At 39.7% G+C, this 20,000-nt stretch overlaps 1 protein-coding gene across 1 annotated transcript in view; it reads right to left on the minus strand.

The window, feature by feature from the left end:
* The window catches only part of LOC123517662, a 197,381-nt gene that overhangs the window by 79,926 nt on the left and 97,455 nt on the right, over nucleotides 1-20,000 (minus strand). Inside the window, exon 2 of the mRNA XM_045277980.1 lies at nucleotides 3,021-3,232. Coding sequence (XP_045133915.1) covers nucleotides 3,021-3,232 — 212 coding nt within the window. The remainder of the gene's footprint in view (nucleotides 1-3,020; nucleotides 3,233-20,000) is intronic.

Consider the following 20,000-nt stretch of genomic DNA (forward strand, 5'->3'; position numbering starts at 1 on the left):
CTCTCTCTCTCTCTCTCTCTCTCTCTCTCTCTCTCTCTCTCTCTCTCTCTCTCTCTCTCTCTCTCTCTCTCTCTCTCTCTCTCTCTCTCTCTGTCTACCGTACCGTATACACTGAACTGTACGTCATTCTTAAAGGGACAAAAGGTCTGCTGCTGTTTGTTTTCCACTTCAATTTCTTTCTTTTCCTATTTCTGTCAGCAAATGAGCCGGTAGTTATCAAAGAAATGATTTTTTGTCCCTCGTATTATAATCTACCCTTCCTTTAGTATTGCACTCATAGGACAAACAAGACAAGGGATGCATTATTGTGTGTGTGTGTGTGTGTGTGTGTGTGTGTGTGTGTGTGTGTGTGTGTGTGTGTGTGTGTGTGTGTGTGTGTGTGCCTTGGAGGAACTTCTATTGTTGCTTTTCCCTTGGTGAGTGTTTGTGTGCAAGGCAGTGAGCAAGGCAACGTTTGATCACCTGTTGCACTCGTGGGGAAGGTCACTCAGGCGTTCATGGAGTCTCTTTCTCTCTCTCTCTCTCTCTCTCTCTCTCTCTCTCTCTCTCTCTCTCTCTCTCTCTCTCTCTCTCTCTCTCTCTCTCTCTCTCTCTCTCTCTCTCTCTCTCTCTCTCTCTCTCTCTCTCTCTCTCTCTCTCTCTCTCTCTCTCTCTCTCTCTCTCTCTCTCTCTCTCTCTCTCTCTCTCTCTCTCTCTCTCCAGCAAGCACCAGTTAAAGATTGTAGTCCTGTGCAGTATCCCGGAGTCGTGCAAACATTAACTGCGTGCATCGCTGGAGAGAGCCAAGTGATAAGTGATGCCTCGCCGTGTTTCTTGGTGTGTTGAAAGAGAAGTGTGTTGGCCGCTGTTTGTTGTGACTGCTGCATATGTGGTGTGTTTGTGTGTGTGCATGTGTGCGCATGTGTGTGTGTTGTTGTTGTGTGTGTGTGTGTGTGTGTGTGTGTGTGTGTGTGTGTGTGTGTGTGTGTGTGTGTGAGTATTGTAAGAGAGAGAGAGAGAGAGAGAGAGAGAGAGAGAGAGAGAGAGAGAGAGAATGAGAGAGAGATAACAAACATATTGAGTGGGTATAACTCCAAGAATCTGATTGGTGGAGATACGTATACCGTGTAGCATGTTATTGGTCGAGAGCCTTGATACTTTTACTCTTCACAAAATTTATCCACAAATAGATCTTCAAGTTTGCTACACATGAAGTCTCTTTTTCCCTATTGTAAACAAGTGAGGGTGTCAACAAAGCGTGTCTTCATTACAACTATTTCTCCTCCGTGGTTTACCTGTAGTAGAGTAGAGACATTCTGAAAAATAATAACAGCAGTTACAACACCTTTTCCTAACCATGGATTATCTGGTGGTAGAGCGCAGAAAAAAAAGTCTATCTGAATTGCAGGTCGCTCTCCGCCACGTGATACAATGGTGAATGCTGGCGGAAATTCTTGTCGCTGGGAAATGTGGCCTCTCGGTCACCGCGTCATCGACCTCGTAAGACCTTATTGATTTCCAGATCGTACGTTTTTGTCGTACGAGTAGAAATCCGCTCGTGTAAAGTGAGCGAGGGGAAAGATGTATAATGTTTTGGTGAAGTATGGAGTTGCTTTAATTAAACGACAACACACAAGACCCATCATGATGAAAGTCACAGTGCTGTTGACACACTGAGATGTATCTGTGCTTGGCTCTTGAGGCAAGGAATGAGGGAGCGTTTTGTAATAATTTTGTATTGTTCAGCTCTTTTTTTGTGAACGCAAATGATCGGGTAGTAAGTTAAATGCAAATAACGTCCATAGTAGAGCAGTAAGGCAGTAGTGAGCAGTAAGAGTCTTAAGGTATGTAAGGATATCAAGCTGTAGTTACGTGTCAACAGTCCTTAGTAAGTCGGCCACAATACCGCGGGCTGGGCGAGTGGGAATCCATCCACTACCACTAACGGGTTCACAACCATAACCTGTCCTTTCAGTAGACAAGCTCTGCAGCTCCCGCTACAGTTCCAGATACTTTCGCTCCCCGCAACACCTTTCCTCGCTGTCCCGTCACAGTGTGGGTACACCGCACACCGCTCACCGCTATGGCAGGAACTTTAGCTCACACCACCCGAGAGGTCACTGAGCTCCCGATGAAGACTGTTTGTTTATGCTAATAAACGTAGGTTACGGAAACACACTGTTTTCACTCCAACCCTCGCCATATTGTTACAAGGCACCACCACGATCTACAAGCCATGCGCCTGTCAGTGGTAAGGCCGTTGTACCTCGACACTGCTACTCACTGTCCACGGTGCTGGCGCTAATGTTGCATACACCCAACGGTAACACGAACATTCATTCACTTGATAACCTTTTCTCTTCTTAAATTGTAGCAAGACGTTGTAAAGTTTTCTTTGGGTTCAGGAAAGTTGCAGAAAATGGATAAGTTCACTACTACTTTGGTGGTGCAATTGTGTTCAGGAATACCCAACTTTTTATCAAAGGAGGTGGAAGAATCTCGGGGAAAGCGTTTTCATTTTCGCGATAAAAACTTCTTATTGTTTTACAACAGCCTTCATACAAAAATGAATATGCATTACATTTTCTACGTTGACATAACAGTCGTTATGTCCAAAGAAATTTATTTGCCTCTCCAAAAAAATAAATATATGATTTCCATCAGTACTCTTTATCTTTATTCTTTTCATCACCATTAATATTTTTGTTTAATCATGCTTAATGTTATTTATTTGTTGATGCGTGTTTCCTTATGGTCATTTTTGTCTTTGGATATATTGAAACAAAAATGAAAGAGGAAGAAATACCACTGATATTAGTGACTCAGTGCTGGAGTCACAGGCCTCTTCCAGAAATCTACTATGAAACTGTGAAACTATGAAGCTAAGAGAGAGAGAGAGAGAGAGAGAGAGAGAGAGAGAGAGAGAGAGAGAGAGAGAGATTGAAAAAGCAAACAAGCAATCATAAAACCACCTCCACAATCAAATAATCAGCGGCACCTTAGCCCGGCACTACCCAATCAACAAAATGCACTCAGCTCACATTAACGTGGATTCCGTATCGGTCATAGATGGTCTTCATTTTGGTGGAGGCTGGCGTGAACTGGTAGAACATCTCCTGCTCCCTCCACCAGGTGACGGAGTATAGCTTGTCTCCCTCCAGGTCGAAGTGGCAATGGAGCTTAACTGGATCGCCTGCCTTCACTTGGGGAGGAACCTGGATGCTGGTGATGTTCAGGGCGACGCATCCAGACCCTGAGGAAGAAGGAGGCGGGAGGAAAGTTAGTGGTGGCATGTGCTTGTGTGTGAGAGAGAGAGAGAGAGAGAGAGAGAGAGAGAGAGAGAGAGAGAGAGAGAGAGAGAGAGAGAGAGAGAGAGAGAGAGAGAGAGAGAGAGAGAGAGAGAGAGAGAGAGACTGAATGTTAAGTAAAGATGAGGAAAACTAAAAAGAGAACACGCACTCGGGTAAAGGAAAATCAACGCAAGGAAAGAAAACGTGATTGAAGGAGTAGAAGGATATTGAAGGACTCTGTAGGATGGGATGGGGATGTTATGGAAGGATTTTGACTAGTGAGGGAGGTAAGAAGGAAGTGTAGCAGTGAACGAAGGAGTGAATGAAAGATAGTGAAGGACTCTAGAATAACGAAGGAAAAATCGAGGCTGAAAAAAGAAATTGTGAAACCACCCATATTTAACACCTTCAATACAGTGACACATTTTTACCTTGAGATTTGTGTACGATTAGACGATTTTATTGACATTAGAAACGGTCTATAGAGGTCAGAAGATTAATGGCCAGAGTCTTCACTATTTTAATCCTCACCTGAGTTTCTGAAGCTGTTTAAAATCACCTGATAGTAAGCAGAATTAAGATAGAAATGCGTCATGGTACTGAAGAGGTCAGAAAATTAATGGCCAGAGTCTTCACTATTTTAATCCACACATGAATTTCTCAAGCTGTACACAAATCACCAAATAAGAAGCATAATTAGAATGGAAATGCGTCATGGTACTGAAAAGGTTAAGTCCTACATCATTTAAATATTCTCCTTCCTAAACTGTGCTGAAAAAAACTTCTCATACGTACTTTTCCTAACTTTCCCCATACATCCAATACTTCTATCCCTTTACTTTCTTTCATACCCTTTCCCCGCCTTCCACGCAGTGCCTTTCCCTTACTCTTCGTCCCTCCTCTACACTTCCAGGCCAACCGTACACACATTCGCCTCCTCCTGCAACACAGTGTTACTCAGTAGAACGGCTCTTCTTCCACCCTCACACCATCCCCGACCACACATCCTTGCCTATACGCCATGTGATAAATAACTGATGCAAGACGCACTCATGTATCTACGGAGAAGGATGCGGGAAAGTTAAGGATGAAGAGGAGGAAGAGGAAGAGGAGGAGGAGGAGGAGGTTAAAGGATAAGTGTTAGTGGAAGTGGATGTAGTATTATCTCCTTTCCAGAGCAAAACACGTGTACCTTTACGTTTTAGAATATATACACCATAAATAAAAGTGAAAGAGAGAGAGAGAGAGAGAGAGAGAGAGAGAGAGAGAGAAGAATATGTGTGTGTGTGTGTGTGTGTGTGTGTGTGTGTGTGTGTGTGTGTGTAACGATAGCTCAAACGACAGTAATAAGATGCTTCCTCCCTCCCGCGCTCTCCGTTAATGGGTGTCCTCATGAGAAGCATTAATAATATTCTGCGTTCTGTTGTTTTTGCTTTTCATGTTTTTTTTTTTTTTTTTTTTTTTTTTTTTTTGGTGAAGGAATCTGAAATGGACGCCTGGGTTTTCTTCCTCGTTTCCTTGCACATGTTCTTTCTTTCCAGCTTTCGTTTGTCTGTCTTCATATTTCCTGGTACTACTCTGTTGTTTTCTTTTGCTTTCATTCCATTCTTCATTATCTTTTTTTTCATTTTGATTCCTCTTTATCTGTTTAGCTATATATTAATTTGTTTCTTAGTTATCATGCTGCCTTTCTGATTATCTTATATTTAGTGATTATAGTAAGGATGCGTTGTGGATTCTGTATTCGATAACACATGGATACAGAGAGAGAGAGAGAGAGAGAGAGAGAGAATGATAAGTACAAATAGATTTCGAAACCTTATATTCCTCTCTCTCTCTCTCTCTCTCTCTCTCTCTATCTCTCTCTCTCTCTCTCTCTCTCTCCTCTCTCTCTCTCTCTCTCTCTCTCTCTCTCTCTCTCTCTCTCTCTCTCTCTCTCTCTCTCTCTCTCTCTCTCTCTCTCTCTCTCTCTCTGTACCCATGTGTTATCGAATACAGAATCCATATCTTTCCCTGCAACACTCTCTTCTTCCCGGCTTGCTCGCCAAACACTGCAGACGAACACGAGGTGGGCGTACACTAAGCTGCCGCCACAACCTCGGGAAGCAATGCAATCTCTTTACGACCTCCTTATCAAACAAAATATTCAATACGATGAGGGATTCTTCGTCTCCCTTTCTATTTTTACAAAATTTTTATCAAACTGAATTCTCAACACAATGAAGAGTTTTGGCCTTCTATGTGCGGACGATAGCGTGTATCAAATGGTATTCATGGAGAAACAGGGCAGAGAGAGAAAGAGAGAGGTGAATAAAAGGTATATGGTCTTTCACTGGTCGAGCCTTGAGCAGCTGGGAACATTATCTGGGCTTGAAATGTGTGTTCTTCTCATGTTAGTTCCATACGCCATCGAGCAAATATTATTATCAAACTGCTGATATTCTCCCACGACTTACGAGACAGAAAAATCTTGTGTGTGCGAAACAAAAACCAGTGAACAATTTTCTTCTCTTTTCACTAAGGAGCACTTACTGTGAACTCCAATAAGGAAAAATGAACTTCTTACTTGCAGTTGATCAGAAATATAAATAATAATAATTGACTTAGAGTGTACACAGTTGGCCATCGCCTCGCCCCGCCCTGCCCCGCCCTGGCCTGGCCCGGCTGGCTTTCCACACAACAGACCACTGGGAAAAGAAGTACTATTTAGTTTTTGCCCTGTATTAATGAGGCTTCATGTCAGACAACCTGTAGGCACCCGTCATTGCGCTTCACTAAAACTCTACCTGTTATTTTCTCTCTCTCTCTCTCTCTCTCTCTCTCTCTCTCTCTCTCTCTCTCTCTCTCTCTCTCTCTCTCTCTCTCTCTCTCTCTCTCTCTCTCTCTCTCTCTCTCTCCGCACATATCCAGACGAGGAATGACACTGGAGGTTTGGAGACGTGAGAGGAAATTACCCAGTGAGTGATGGCAGGTGAGTTGCCGCCGCCCACCATACATCACGCTCAGAGAGAGAGAGAGAGAGAGAGAGAGAGAGAGAGATTTAAATTAGGGACATACCACGTCTCTCGTCCATATGAATGCAACTGTTGCGTGTTAATCTATGTTAAACAAGGAGAACAATTGCACTATTAATGTTTCCAATAATAACATACGATTTGTATTTACGTGTTCTCGTAATTTATTTATTTTTTAATTTTTTTCACTGGAATACGGAAATTTCTGCACTGTGGCGCCCGTAACGTGGAGTGATTTTTGAGCGTATTAATTCTCCGATGAAAGGATGCGGGTAAGTATTTATGATACCAATGGAGGGAAAATAATCATGCCGTAATGTGCGAGGTAAAGGCGAGCGAGCGGCCTGTGTTGTGGCTTCAGTAAATGGAAAAGTTGCGTGTTGTGTTGCACTGCTCTGTATTGACGAAAACAGCCAGAATTGAGGCCAGACTTGTGTTGGGTCAGGGGTCGTGCATGTTGTGGCGTCTGGTGGACATGTGGATTGGTGGAAGGATTGGTGCTATGAGGGATGTGGTTCGTTGTGACATGTGGTGACGTGGTGTTTCATTAAAGGTGCTTCCGAGATTTGACCTCAGTTTTATCGCTGTCTTGATATACGGGTATTATGTAGATATTTTGTACAGATAGATAGATAGTTAGATAGATAACGGATGGATGGATATATTATTGACTACAGATAGGAAACCAGACACACACACACACACACACACACACACACCTTCATATATTGCAAATCTTCTGAAAACAATTATATAAATGATTGTGTGCATCATTATTACTGATTTAGTTTAATGGGGATTACGATTACAATACTACTACTACTACTACTACTACTACTACTAATAATAATAATAATAATAATAATAATAATAATAATAATGATAATGATTGTTATAACTATTACTATTGATATTATTATTACTGTTATTACTATTATTATCTCCATTATTTTTTGTTTGTAAGACCATTGTAAGTAAGAACATTGTGACAATTTGCGGAACAGTGTGGGAAGGGATACAGGGGCTGTGGATGAGTACTTTATTTCGTGACAGTTTCGCTTAGAGATTCGTTTCTACAATATCATTATTATCATTAATATTATGGATCATTATTTTCATTAATATTACTGTTATTATTATTGCTATCCATAAGAACATAGATTCAAGGAAGGTAAATCGTGTCTGGCTAAACTTTTGTCCTACATGAGAACATCTGAGGCGGTGGACAACAGTAATAATTGTGAAGTCGTACATACATCTTCGTTTTAGCAGCAAGATTTTTGATAGTGTCTCATCAAAGGTTGTTACGGAAAATTAAAGCTCGCGGATTAAAGAGTGGTTCAGCTGTAGAGAGCAGAGACTTCCCAGGGGTCTCATTCGGGCCCATTACTTGTCATAATCCGCAGTGATTACATAAATTCAAGGATCAGTAGCGACATAGTAAATTCGCTAATGACACCAAAAAAAGGAAGGTCAATGAGGTCAAGGCAAAACACAAGCATGTTACAAACTACTCGAAATGTACCAGTCGGCAGAAAAATGTTAGATGTAATTCAACATTAGTGATCGCAGTGTCCTCCACTTGGAGAGAAAACACCGCAGGTAATTATACTTTAAAGTGCACGAACCAAGGCACGTCAGCTCCAGACCAAGACTGAGGATTAGTGATAGTTGTACTTTCAATCATCAGCCAGGGAAGCAGTGCACCAGAACACATAAAGTTAACGTTCTCTTTGTTGATAACGTTAACTTCGTTGTTTAATATGACTGAGATTAGTGTTCGTTATGTTGTTAGCTCTCACTTTATACTGCGCAATAAAGTTCCTGTTCTCTTATTATAGTACTACACATTTGCTATTTTTATGGAATTATACTAATTTTAATTCTTTTGACAATTAAAACATAATTATGCACTCATGTTGCTGCATAAGACATCAACTCCAACACTAAAAATAAATACCGTTATGATAGTAGTGAAAGTTATGTTGTTGAAATTATAGTTACAATTATTATTATTATTATTATTATTATTATTATTATTATTATTGTTATTATTATTATTATTATTATTATTATTGTTATTATTATTATTATTATTATTGTTGTTGTTATTATTATTGTTATTATTATTATTATTATTATTATTATTATTATTATTATTATTATTATTATTATTATTACTATTATCATTATTATTATTATTTTATCATTATTGTTATTATTATTATTATTATTATTGTTATTATAATTATTATTATTATTATTATTATTATTATTATTATTATTGTTATCATTATTATTATTATTATTATTATTATTATTATTATTATTATTATTATTATTAATATTATGTATTAACAATAGCAGTAGTAGTAGAAGTAGTAGCAGTCATATCAGTAGTAATACTTATAGTAAGAGTAGAAACTCTAGTAACAGTGATGGTAGCAATAGTGATGGCAGCATGACAGTAGCATTAAGTGACAGTGTTGTCATTGTTACTGCTAAATGAATTTTTTTTGCACATAAATATGAGCAATGCATCCCGCGGTTATCACGCCACAAAAATCCTTACAACAGTGCGTGTGTTGGTGTTCTGATATGGGTGCACATGCCTGTAATTAGATTAAAGGGAGCTCCATAATAATCCATCATGTTTGTTTTAATGATATCTCCATTGCTATTTCGGTATTATATTAAACAATCAAAATTTTTCGCATGCCTTGACGCCACGATATGAACATCAATGGTCTCGCGTGTCGTCTGGTAAGCGAGGCTGTAGCACAACATTCTCGTATTATAGTACTTGTTCACTTTAGGGAAAATTACAAATATCGATGCATTGCTTCTATAATCCTCCTTGCTTCTCGAAAAGGTGCACGAACTGAGAAAAGGTTGAAGAACACTAAACTATACCCTGAGAAAAAAATACAGTAAAAGAGATAAGATAAAAATGACCAACATCTCTATTATTACGGAGGCTAAGAATAATACCAAGACTAATTAAGTAATTCAGAGATAACGAAACGAACGACGATCACGAGAGCTTCCACGATAACAGTGTGTATGATAAGATGTGATTCCAGATTCCTCGATAGCGCTCCGAGTTTCCAAGATAACAATGGCATTCCAGTTTCCTCGATAGCGATGCGAGTTTCCAAAATGACGATGCCTTTCCATGATAAAGATGCCTTCTCGTTTCCACGATAATAATGCGAGTTTCCACGATCAAGATGTAATTCCAGTTTCCACGGGAACGATGCGGGTTTCCACGATGTCGGTGCGGTTCCAGTTCTCACGATGCGATTTCAAGACACAATATTGAAGTCCACTTGCCTACACAGGTACTGGGACGAACCCTTTCACCCCGTAAGGTCCACCCAAGACCCTTGAGTGCGAGTAAAGTGACGCTGCCACCTTCCTGCGCTGCAATTGAAGTTCACTTGCCTACACCGGTACTGGGATGAACCCTTTCACCCCGTAAGGGTCCACCCACACCCTTAGGTGCGAGGAGAGTGGCGCTGCCACCTCACTGCGACGCAATTGAAGTTCACTTGCCTACACAGGTACTGGGGCGAACCCTTTCACCCCGTAAGAGTTCACCCCAGACCCGTGAGTGCGAGGAGAGTGACGCTGCCACCTTACTGCGCCTCACACGGGTAGCCATGAGCAATGACCCGCCACACCACTCCCCAAACACTGTCAGTGAGTCCTTTTCACCCCGTAAAGGACCACTGGTATTGTCAGTGCCTGGTGCATGGCGCACAGCGTGCCCTCGTTCATGGCGAGTTGTTCAGCCCGGTGTCATTATAAGCAGAGGTCCTGTACACACCACTCACCACCAGACTCTATGCAAGGAGCCCTTATCACCCCTTAAAGGCCCCTCACGGCATCATCTGGTGGACGGTAGACACGGCAGACTGCTTAAGGCGACGCCTTGCCTAGTGTGAGGCGCTGCAAGTTGACGACAATCAGTGAGCTTGAAGCCGCGAAGGAAAATGAGTCCACGTTAACAATGGGATTCCACGACAGGTTGCGATTCCAGTGTCCACGGTAAAGATGTGTTTGTCGAGGATAACGATCCGTTTATCGAGGCTAACGGTGCGGCGATGGCGATGGCGAAACGATTCAAAGTATTATTACCTACACAGGTACTGGGACGAAACTTTTTACCCAGAAAGGGTCAACCCCAGTCCCGTGGTTATGAGAGCAGTGACGATGCAACCTTGCAATGCCTCACACGGGTCGCCATGAGCAATGACCCGCCACACACCACTCCCCAAACACTGTCATGAAGTGAGTCCTTTTTACCTAACCTAACCTAACCTAACCTAACCTAACGTAAAGGACCACTGGTACTGTCAGTGCCTGGCTCATGGCGCACAGCGTGCCCTCGTTCATGGCGAGTTGTTCAGCCCGGTGTCATTATAAGCAGAGGTCCCGTACACACCACTCACCATCATATTCTATGCAAGGAGCCCTTATCACCCCTTTAGGGCCCCTCACGGCACCATCCGGTGAGTGGTAGACATTGATCTCTTGCTTATGGCGACCCTTGCCTAGTGTGATGCGCTGCAAGTGGACGACTAGTAGTGAAGCTTGAGGCCACCAAGGAAAAGCAGGACCTGCAGCCAGTTCCTGCCTTGGGCCCCAGGCCGGACCCGACAGCCACCTCCTTCCCCCGTGCGGCGCCCAAGGCCGTCACGGCCCTCAACATCTTTAGGCCGAAAGTTCTCAATCGTCGTTTTAATTTTGATTCGAATATAAAATCGTCGATGGTAAATGAAAAATAGCTTTGGTGTGAAAGTGTGCAAGAGTTAGCTGATTAATGAAACAAGGTGAGGCAGCTTTGCTCCGGAGTATTTAGTGTACTTTGCATGTTGCTGCCGTGAATGTGTACGTGTTTGTAGGTAACTGGATAGAAACAGTAGACCAATGGTAGTTGTGTAGCTATTGGGGAACTTTTGAAAATTAGTTAAGCTTCTGGATAGAGTGGATGAGTGCACACAGGTTTGCTTGTCTTATACATAAACTGCCACTTGTAAACATAAATTTTTCTATTTCATGCTCTTAGAAAAAGCAAACTTAGTTTTCTTTATTTCCCTGATCACAATGACGTGTAAATATCAATGTTTCAAATATAAGGAAACACTAGGAGAGGACCCAAACTCCCGTTGAAGTTGCCAGATTCAACAGATATCGTAATATTTCACAGAAAAGATGGTCAACTGCATATCGTATATTTTTGGATATTCTTTTGTCACATAAGGAGATATCAAGATAGGTAAAGTATTTCTAAACATGTATCTACGACAAAAACGCTATAATAGTAGAGTTAGGTTATAACTATGCATTGTGTCTTTTTATATACCATCTAGCTTATTCCTGGGACAAAATTGACTTCTTCCTCACTTGATAATTCGAAATTAGTATGATATTTTCTTTCCTTCTAGGTTAATAAGTAGACTACAAGACACCATGAACATATGAAGCCCCGTAAATGAGATTATATTCATAACTTAGAAATCAAAGTCTGATAATGAGATTGTCTATTGCCAACCCAACCGTTCTGCATAGACGTCCTCAGTGTCATAGAGACCTAATGGTGTTAGCTCATGGACAGTGGCCATCCTGACAGCGCGAAACCCCAGGGGGGTTCATTATAAGATTTCCAGAGGTACTAAGATGGCTGATCTAATAAAATCCTTTGCAGTACCATTGCATATTGAGTAACATGTTCCATGTGATGAAAAAACACTTCATTGGAAAATTACTTTTTGAAAAATCCAATATAGAAGAAAATAAAGAAATAATGCATATTTTTTGGAAAATAAGAGAACATAAAGTAAAAAGTTTAAATAATAATTAATTACAGCTACAGACTCAGACAAAACTCAAACCAAAACACATCAGGAAGTGCCGATATCCAGGCTACACTTCCGCCTATCAACTGAACTGAACTGAATACCATGTTCAGGCTATGGCAAGACAGAGCTTAGGAACAAGGTGATGAAAACACTACAACACCCTCGGACTATTTCTGTTTCGGCCGCTAATTTTCTTTTTTTCTCATAAAGAAAACCGAACAAATATTGCTCTATTCATTCCTTGTGAAGAATTAACCTGTGCAGAAGCGAAGTGAAATGTGTGTTAAGGTTCCGTGTGGAATTTAAGTCTCTAGAAATTAAATATCTTGGTACACCAGACAATTATGTTTTGTTCTATATTATGATGTTAGTCTTATAAACTCAAGTAACTATAAAGAAATACCATGGTAAAATAAGAACAGAAAAATACTGGAAGGAATGAAAACATGGTAAATCAATTGATACACCATAATAGTGTTTAGAGACGACTACTCTGTATCGCGACACGATGCTGACGCACTCCTGAATTAAACCAACCTGCGAACACTGAAAATGTGACAGTTTGGGTCCTCTCCTATTGACATTAATCAAAGTATTGCGATTTATTCACAATAGTAATGTATTATACTCAGACTGAAAACGGGCCTGATGAGTTTGAGATGTGGCACTTTGTTATAGTACATTTCAGACTATATAGCGACTGTTTAGGACCGAAAAAAACTATAGCTTCGGGTAGATATACAGTAATGTTATCTATCGATTTTCAGTCTTAAGGTAGTCACTCTAGAACTATAAAGGTTAATCTTACCTGCTCACCTCAGCCTCTGTTCAGGTGAGTCCTATCTTATTCATCACGTCACTGAACGTACGGGATAGAGTGGAACAAAGCTGTAGAGCAGAGGAGAATTTCAAGGGAATTTCAACTCACTTTCATTCATCTATCCTAGTAGTAGTAATAGCAATAGTAGTAGTAGTAGTAGTAGTAGTAGTAGTAGTAGTAGTAGTAGTTGTTGTTGTTGTTGTTGTTGTTGTTGTTGTTGTTGTACCAATACCAATAGTAGTAGTAGTAGTAGTAGTAGTAGTAGTAGTAGTAGTATGAATAATAATAGTAGTAGTGGTTGTAGTGGTAAGAGTAGAGTGGTAAGAGTAAGAGCAGTAGATAAAAAAGTCTCACATAACATCTTGGTTTTGGCATTCAATAAGAAAACAAAGGGAAGGAAACAATTATATACTGGTTTATCTGCTAAAATTAATCCTACTCACGTATCTATGCTTTTCCTTTCCGATGAGATAAGTATTATTGCAATTTATCGAGTATCGCCTGACCTCCTCCATCCCTTACCTATTATTTCTCACTGAAGTCCAGGTTTTTGGTACTAATAATAGCTGAGCGTCTTTGTTTCCTCCCTCTTTTTCTGTATCCTCAATTTCAAAATATCTTTACACAAGGACAGAAATTTCTTGGTGCACATCTTCTTCAATCATCAGAATTCTCCACCATGTAGTTAAAACTTGATTATTAGTGCAACTGAATTTTGTTGTGATTTGTCTCTTTCACCAAGCTTTTTTTATAATTTGTAATATTCTTTGGCTGGTTTTCATTGAGAATGGAAAACATTCATACTATTTCTGCAATGCTAAAATCACGGTACATGAAGATTTCAGTGACCGTCACCAGCTTTAACTATCGTCTTTCATCGACAAACTTCCTATTTAGCTATTTTACATGACTTAGAGCAATTAGTTAAGCATTTATTCCACTCTCCTAACAGCCTCGTAGGTGGACTCAACATTCTTGGTCTTTTCTCATTACCAGTTTATTCTCTCATCGTACAGTTACTTCCACATCCTGTCGAGCCACTCTGTTGTCACACCGAGTAGATGTGTTGTTTTAGCGTTACAACTCTGCTCAGTGGAAGGACCTGAGACCGTATTATTTTGAATATCCTTAGAATAACTATTACTTCGTGTCAGATATGAATTCCCTTGCAGTGATCATAAGGGAATTGATTGTCTTTGTCATGGATGTATCCATGACAAAGACAATCAATGATAATGATGACATTTCTTTCTACTTAGCACAGTTATTGTCTAGCAGAGAGAAGCGTCTGAAAAAAAAGGTAGCTTAGTTGAAACTTTCATCCTTTTTGTGTCTGGCTGAAATAGTGCAAAATCTGACCTTCGACTTGCTCAAAACGCTGATCAATATGAGATGTGAAGCTTCTTGTGACTTACGACACCTAGACAAAAGTATATCTAACTTTTTTTTCTTTATCCTTCCCTGCTCTGTTTCATCTGGCTGGCTTCACTCCTATCTCCTTTGTCCCTGAAACTGAATTCTTACGAGTTTTTTGGTGTGATATGAAGAGTCAAAATTCGCTCGGACCCTGGTGATCTTCATGATTTGATCGGCGAGGTGATGGAAGTGTTGTATCCTGTGAGTGCCCTGACAGAGGTTCGATCTCAGCCCAATAGCTATTCACAACCAATCTATCTTGCCCCTCAGATAATTTGTTTTCACTGTTTTTGTTGTGTACTTGTGTGTGGGCAGGACGTAACTTTTGGTAAAGTCTTTGCTGTTGCTTTAGACACATCAGAGGCTTTTGATACTAATGTAATACCTTTTTTTATGATTAGTTTCTTCAGTTTCTTTTCATATTTCTTCATCTTTTTATCGTTTCTTTTTTAATGGCTTTATGGCTGCACTATTAAAGGTCATTGCTCTGCTAAAATTGGTATTCGTTTGTTTCAGGGAACTCATTCTAATCATCTACTTAATTACCACTATTCAATAAGCGTCATGCTCCATCCACTTTGATATTGATAATTCTACCTTGCCTTTCTCAATGTCATTTTGCTAAGCGTATATTCTTGTAGATTGCGCGTTAATGTTTGGTAACAATGAAATTAAGCAACAGATAATGTGGATAATTATGGAATTATACACGTGAACTATATGAAGGCGCTCAACATAATACTCCACCAATGGCTTTTGATCCAAATTATGAGAGATAACAACGTCTTGGTCTGTAAATGGTCATGCTTGTGCAACAGGCGAAAAAGTAATTGGCTGTATATGCAAGTCTGACCCAAAAAAATGAGGACTTTTATTCCAAGCCATTTCCTTTTCACTTTTCAGGGACCGGCACCTCAGTGGGCTTTTTTTTTAATCACATTTTTTTTTTTTTTTTTTTTTTTTTTTTTTTTGTACTTAGCCAGCTCTCACTCTTACATAAAACATCAGTAGCGTAGCAGAGGGATCAGTCTTCGAAACCTTAATACTTTTACTCCTACTATACTATCTGAATTATATAGGCAGTGGGATTAGCAGCGATGTACCTAAATTTGACGACACGAAGATAGTCGTTAATTATGTCGGATTGTGATACAGCCGCCTTACAGACACATGGACAAGATGAAAGAGTGGACAGAGAGATGACAAATGCGATAAGCGTATGTTGAATATTTACCGTTGAGAGGAAATCTGCACAGCAACTACTTAATACACAACGAATTTCATTTAAAACCAGAAATAATAAAAAAAAAATAAATAAATAAATAATAAATAAATAAAGTAAAAAAAAAAAAAAAATATATATATATATATATATATATATATATATATATATATATATATATATATATATATATATATATATATATATATATATATATGAGTTATAGTTAATTCTGATCTCCGTCATAGAAATCGATGCATGGAGTTCAGAAATAAAGCATATCGTGTATTAGGATTTATCTTTAGGGAAGTAGAAAAAAGTCATGAAGTGATATTAACGTTATATTTGACACAGGTCAGACGTATTGGACACCACGTTGTGCAGGTCCCGGTACTGTAGGAATCAGTACACAGGATAGTGATTAACCTCTTCACCACCATGACACGTTTTCATATTTATTCTACTTACAATTTGGTGACTTTATACAGCTTTAGAAACTTATGTCAGGGATTCAAATAGTGAAGACTGTGACCATTAATCTTCTGCCCTACATAGAATCTTCCTAATGTCAATAAAATCATCTAATCATACAAAAAACTTATAGTAGAAATGCGTCCCAGTAATGAAGGGGTTAATACGATACAAAGGATGAGAAGCATTCCTTACGTGAGAAGATCGACACATTCATATTTGTATTCTTGATAGAGGTGTAGATCATGAAGTATAAGGAAAATAAGGGATATAAGAAATGAGATGTAAGCTAAATCCTCTTGGTCAGTAATCAAAATAGAATTAATAAATTGTTAATGGAATTAGATTTGAAAAGAGAAGGGATTTATTTTCAAGTAGTGGCAGATGAATGAAATGGACTCAGTGATCAAGTTGTTATTGGTGAGTCATTACGAAGCTTTAAATGAAGATCAAGCAGATTTGCTGATGGTGATGTAAGGTGAAAATAGGGCGGCATATTTCATTCAGGGACTGTCACGTGTATCCCTGGCGCCTTCTTGCAGCTTTCATTATTCACTTCTTTATATATATATTCCCATATTTTTTTTGCTGTGGACGCTACTGCAAAAACAATAACAACAACTACATTAACAGCAACAACAACAACAACAACAACAACAACAACAACAACAACAATAACAACATTAACAATAACAACAACAAGAAATACCACTACATTAACAATAGCAATAACAAGTACTGCAACCACTACTACTACTACTACTACTACTACTACTATTATTACTTACTACTACTACTGCTACTACTACTACTACTACTCCATTACGTGCCACTGCCACTACACCACCACCACTACCACTACTACACACCACCACTACCACCACCTTCCATCACGTGCCACTACCACCACCACCACCACTCCATACGTGCTCACTACCACCACCACCACTACCACTACTACTACCACCACCACTGCACTACTGCTGCACCACTACCACCACTACTACTACCACCACCACCACCACCACTGCTATCACCACCACCACTACACCACCACCACCACCACCACTACCACTACTACTACCACTACCACTACCACTGCTGCCACTACTACTACTACTACTACTACTGTTAATAATAATAATAATGTCCCAGCAACACTATTCTACCGTCTATCATTCGGGAAGGTGGCACACGCACTGCAGCGCCTAACAGAGTGTCAGCGGGGTGTGTGGTGCAGAAAGGGGGAGTGGTTGGCTGACTGTTATTGGCAGGAGCATTGCGTACGAGTGCATGAAACGAAGGCCAGCGTCACCCAAGCGAGACTTAAGCTTCGCCCTGATAGCCTGAGGGAAAACTGCATTAAACTGTGAATTGATCGATAGATATAATGCGTTTTAAATATAATACCGTTTCGTGCTTGCTTTAGATTCAATGCATTGCTCGTGTACGCTGATTGCAGTATAGTGAAGTGTGGTAGTACATTTTGCTGCCTTGCTTTATATATTATTTTCTCTTCTTTCTGAATCTGTCTGTATGTTTCATGTGCTTGGTTTCGTTTCTGTGTGTGTGTATGTGTGTGTGTGTGTGTGTGTGTGTGTGTGTGTGTGTGTGTGTGTGTGTGTGTGTGTGTGTGTGTGTGTGTGTGTGTCTTTGTCTCTACCAGCTTATGTGTTTCTATCTGGGTATATCTATTTTTCTGTTTATTTATCTGTTTACAATGACATCTTTGTTGAAATGTGTGTGTTTTTTTTTTTTCTCTCTTTTTATCTATGTATTGTATGTTGTACAGAAGCTTATGTCTCAGTCTAGTTACCCGTTTCTCTGTCTGCCTGTCCGTGTATTTGTCTATCATCTATCTCTCTATTTAGCTGTCTGTCTCTGTCTGTCTGTCTCTTTGCCTTCATGTCTGCCTGTCTGTTTGTCTGTATATGTGTCTATCATTTATTTCTCTATGTATTTAGCCGTTTGTCTCTGTCTCTCTGTCTGTCTATATGCATGTATATCTTCCTGTCTTTCTGTCTATCTATCTATCTATCTATCTATCTATCTATCTATCTATCTGTCTGTCTGTCTATCTACATATGTGTGTACCTATTTACGTATCTATCTATTTATCTCTCTCTCTCTCTCTCTCTCTCTCTCTCTCTCTCTCTCTCTCTCTCTCTCTCTCTCTCTCTCTCTCTCTCTCTCTCTCTCTCTCTCTCTCTCTCTCTCTCTCTCTCTCTCTCTCTCTCTCTCTCTCTCTCTCTCTCTCTCTCTCTCTTTCAATTTGAGTCTCGATAAGTTGAGATATTCTTTTCTTGGTTCGTGTTGAGCCCTCCACGCAGAGGATGGTGTGAGTGACCCTGGCCAGTCACCGAGCTGAACACAAACGATGAGCGTCCCATTCAGTATAAAAAGAAGGTCAAAAGGCAACATGTTATTCTCTTTTGGAAGGAAAATTAAAAAGGCAAAAAAATGTTCTGTATGTAATTAAGTCCTGGGAATGTGTGTGCCTGTGCCTCTCCATTTAAGCTTTTTTATTTTATTTTTTTTATTTTTAAGCTTTATGTATTTTTCTGTTCTTTTTATTTTAAGTAGAAATGAGTGAGTTTTTGTGTGTATTTTCTCTGTCTGTCTGTCTGTCTGTCTCTCTTTCTCTCTGTCTCTCTGTCTCTCTCTCTCTCTCTCTCTCTCTCTCTCTCTCTCTCTCTCTCTCTCTCTCTCTCTCTCTCTCTCTCTCTCTCTCTCTCTCTCTCTAAATGAATAATCAGTTAGGTAATGGACTGAATAATTAACTAACCAATCTACCTTCTTATCTATTAACTGAATCATTTACTAATAATCTAATCAACCTACCATTCTAATCTTAACCAAATTAACCTAATAACGAACCGATTAATTGATTGACTAACTACTAAACCAATCAAGTGAACGCGTGGTACAGTGGAACCATGCGTGCTTTGGGGTCCGAGGGGTCTCCATGCGCACGGGTTCGAGTCCTGTCTACGATCCGAGTGTAGGTTGGGCTTCCTCACTCGGTGCATCGGTTTTCTATAGCGGGTGGGTTTTGAGATAGGAGGTACCCCATAAAGTATCCCCTTTAGCCCATAAATTCCCGCGGAAATGCCAACATGGTATAAATAAATATATAAAAAAAACTGAACTAAACTAACTTCTATAAATGTCCAAGTATTCTTCTATGATTTTCTTTTTTATTTCTTTTCATTTTTTCATCAGTCATACAAGCAAGGTGACTGAACTCTCTCTCTCTCTCTCTCTCTCTCTCTCTCTCTCTCTCTCTCTCTCTCTCTCTCTCTCTCTGTCTTGTTTTAGTAAAGACTGGAGTGAGATTTCGTTCTTTCTGATATCTTTCTGTATTGTTGACATGTTATCATCCTCCCCATCTGTTTTGACTTGTATCTGTTTTATTCTATCACCATTTTTCCCTTTTTTTCATCTTTCTTTTTCCTCGTTTTTTTTTTTTTTTGCAGCTGTTTGTATGTGCTATTTTTCTTCCTCTTTTCCTCATATTCCTTCCTTTCTTTGGGCTTTTATTCAAGGTGTGTCTTTCTCTTTCATCCTTCACTGATTTACTCAAATAATAGTACATCAAAGTAATGTTTTGTTCGATATTCTTTCCTGCTCATTCTCCCTTTTTGCCCGTGTTATCATTGGACATCTTCATTAAAGCTGAGTCTGCTGATGTTGCTGCTGCTGTTTCTTTTGACCCCTTCAGCACCGTGCCGCGTTTTCATATTAATTCCGGTTACTATTAGGCCATTTTAGACAGCTTCAGAAACTCATGTGGAGATTGAAATGGTGGAGAGTCTGGCCATTAATCTTCTGACCTCCATAGATCCTTCCTAATGCATATAAAGCTGTCCAATGGGTTTCAGTATTGAAGAGATTAATGTTGTTCTGGGTGCGATTTTTTATTTT

This window comes from Portunus trituberculatus, chromosome 42 (assembly GCF_017591435.1).
Source record: "Portunus trituberculatus isolate SZX2019 chromosome 42, ASM1759143v1, whole genome shotgun sequence".
NCBI lineage: Eukaryota > Metazoa > Arthropoda > Malacostraca > Decapoda > Portunidae > Portunus > Portunus trituberculatus.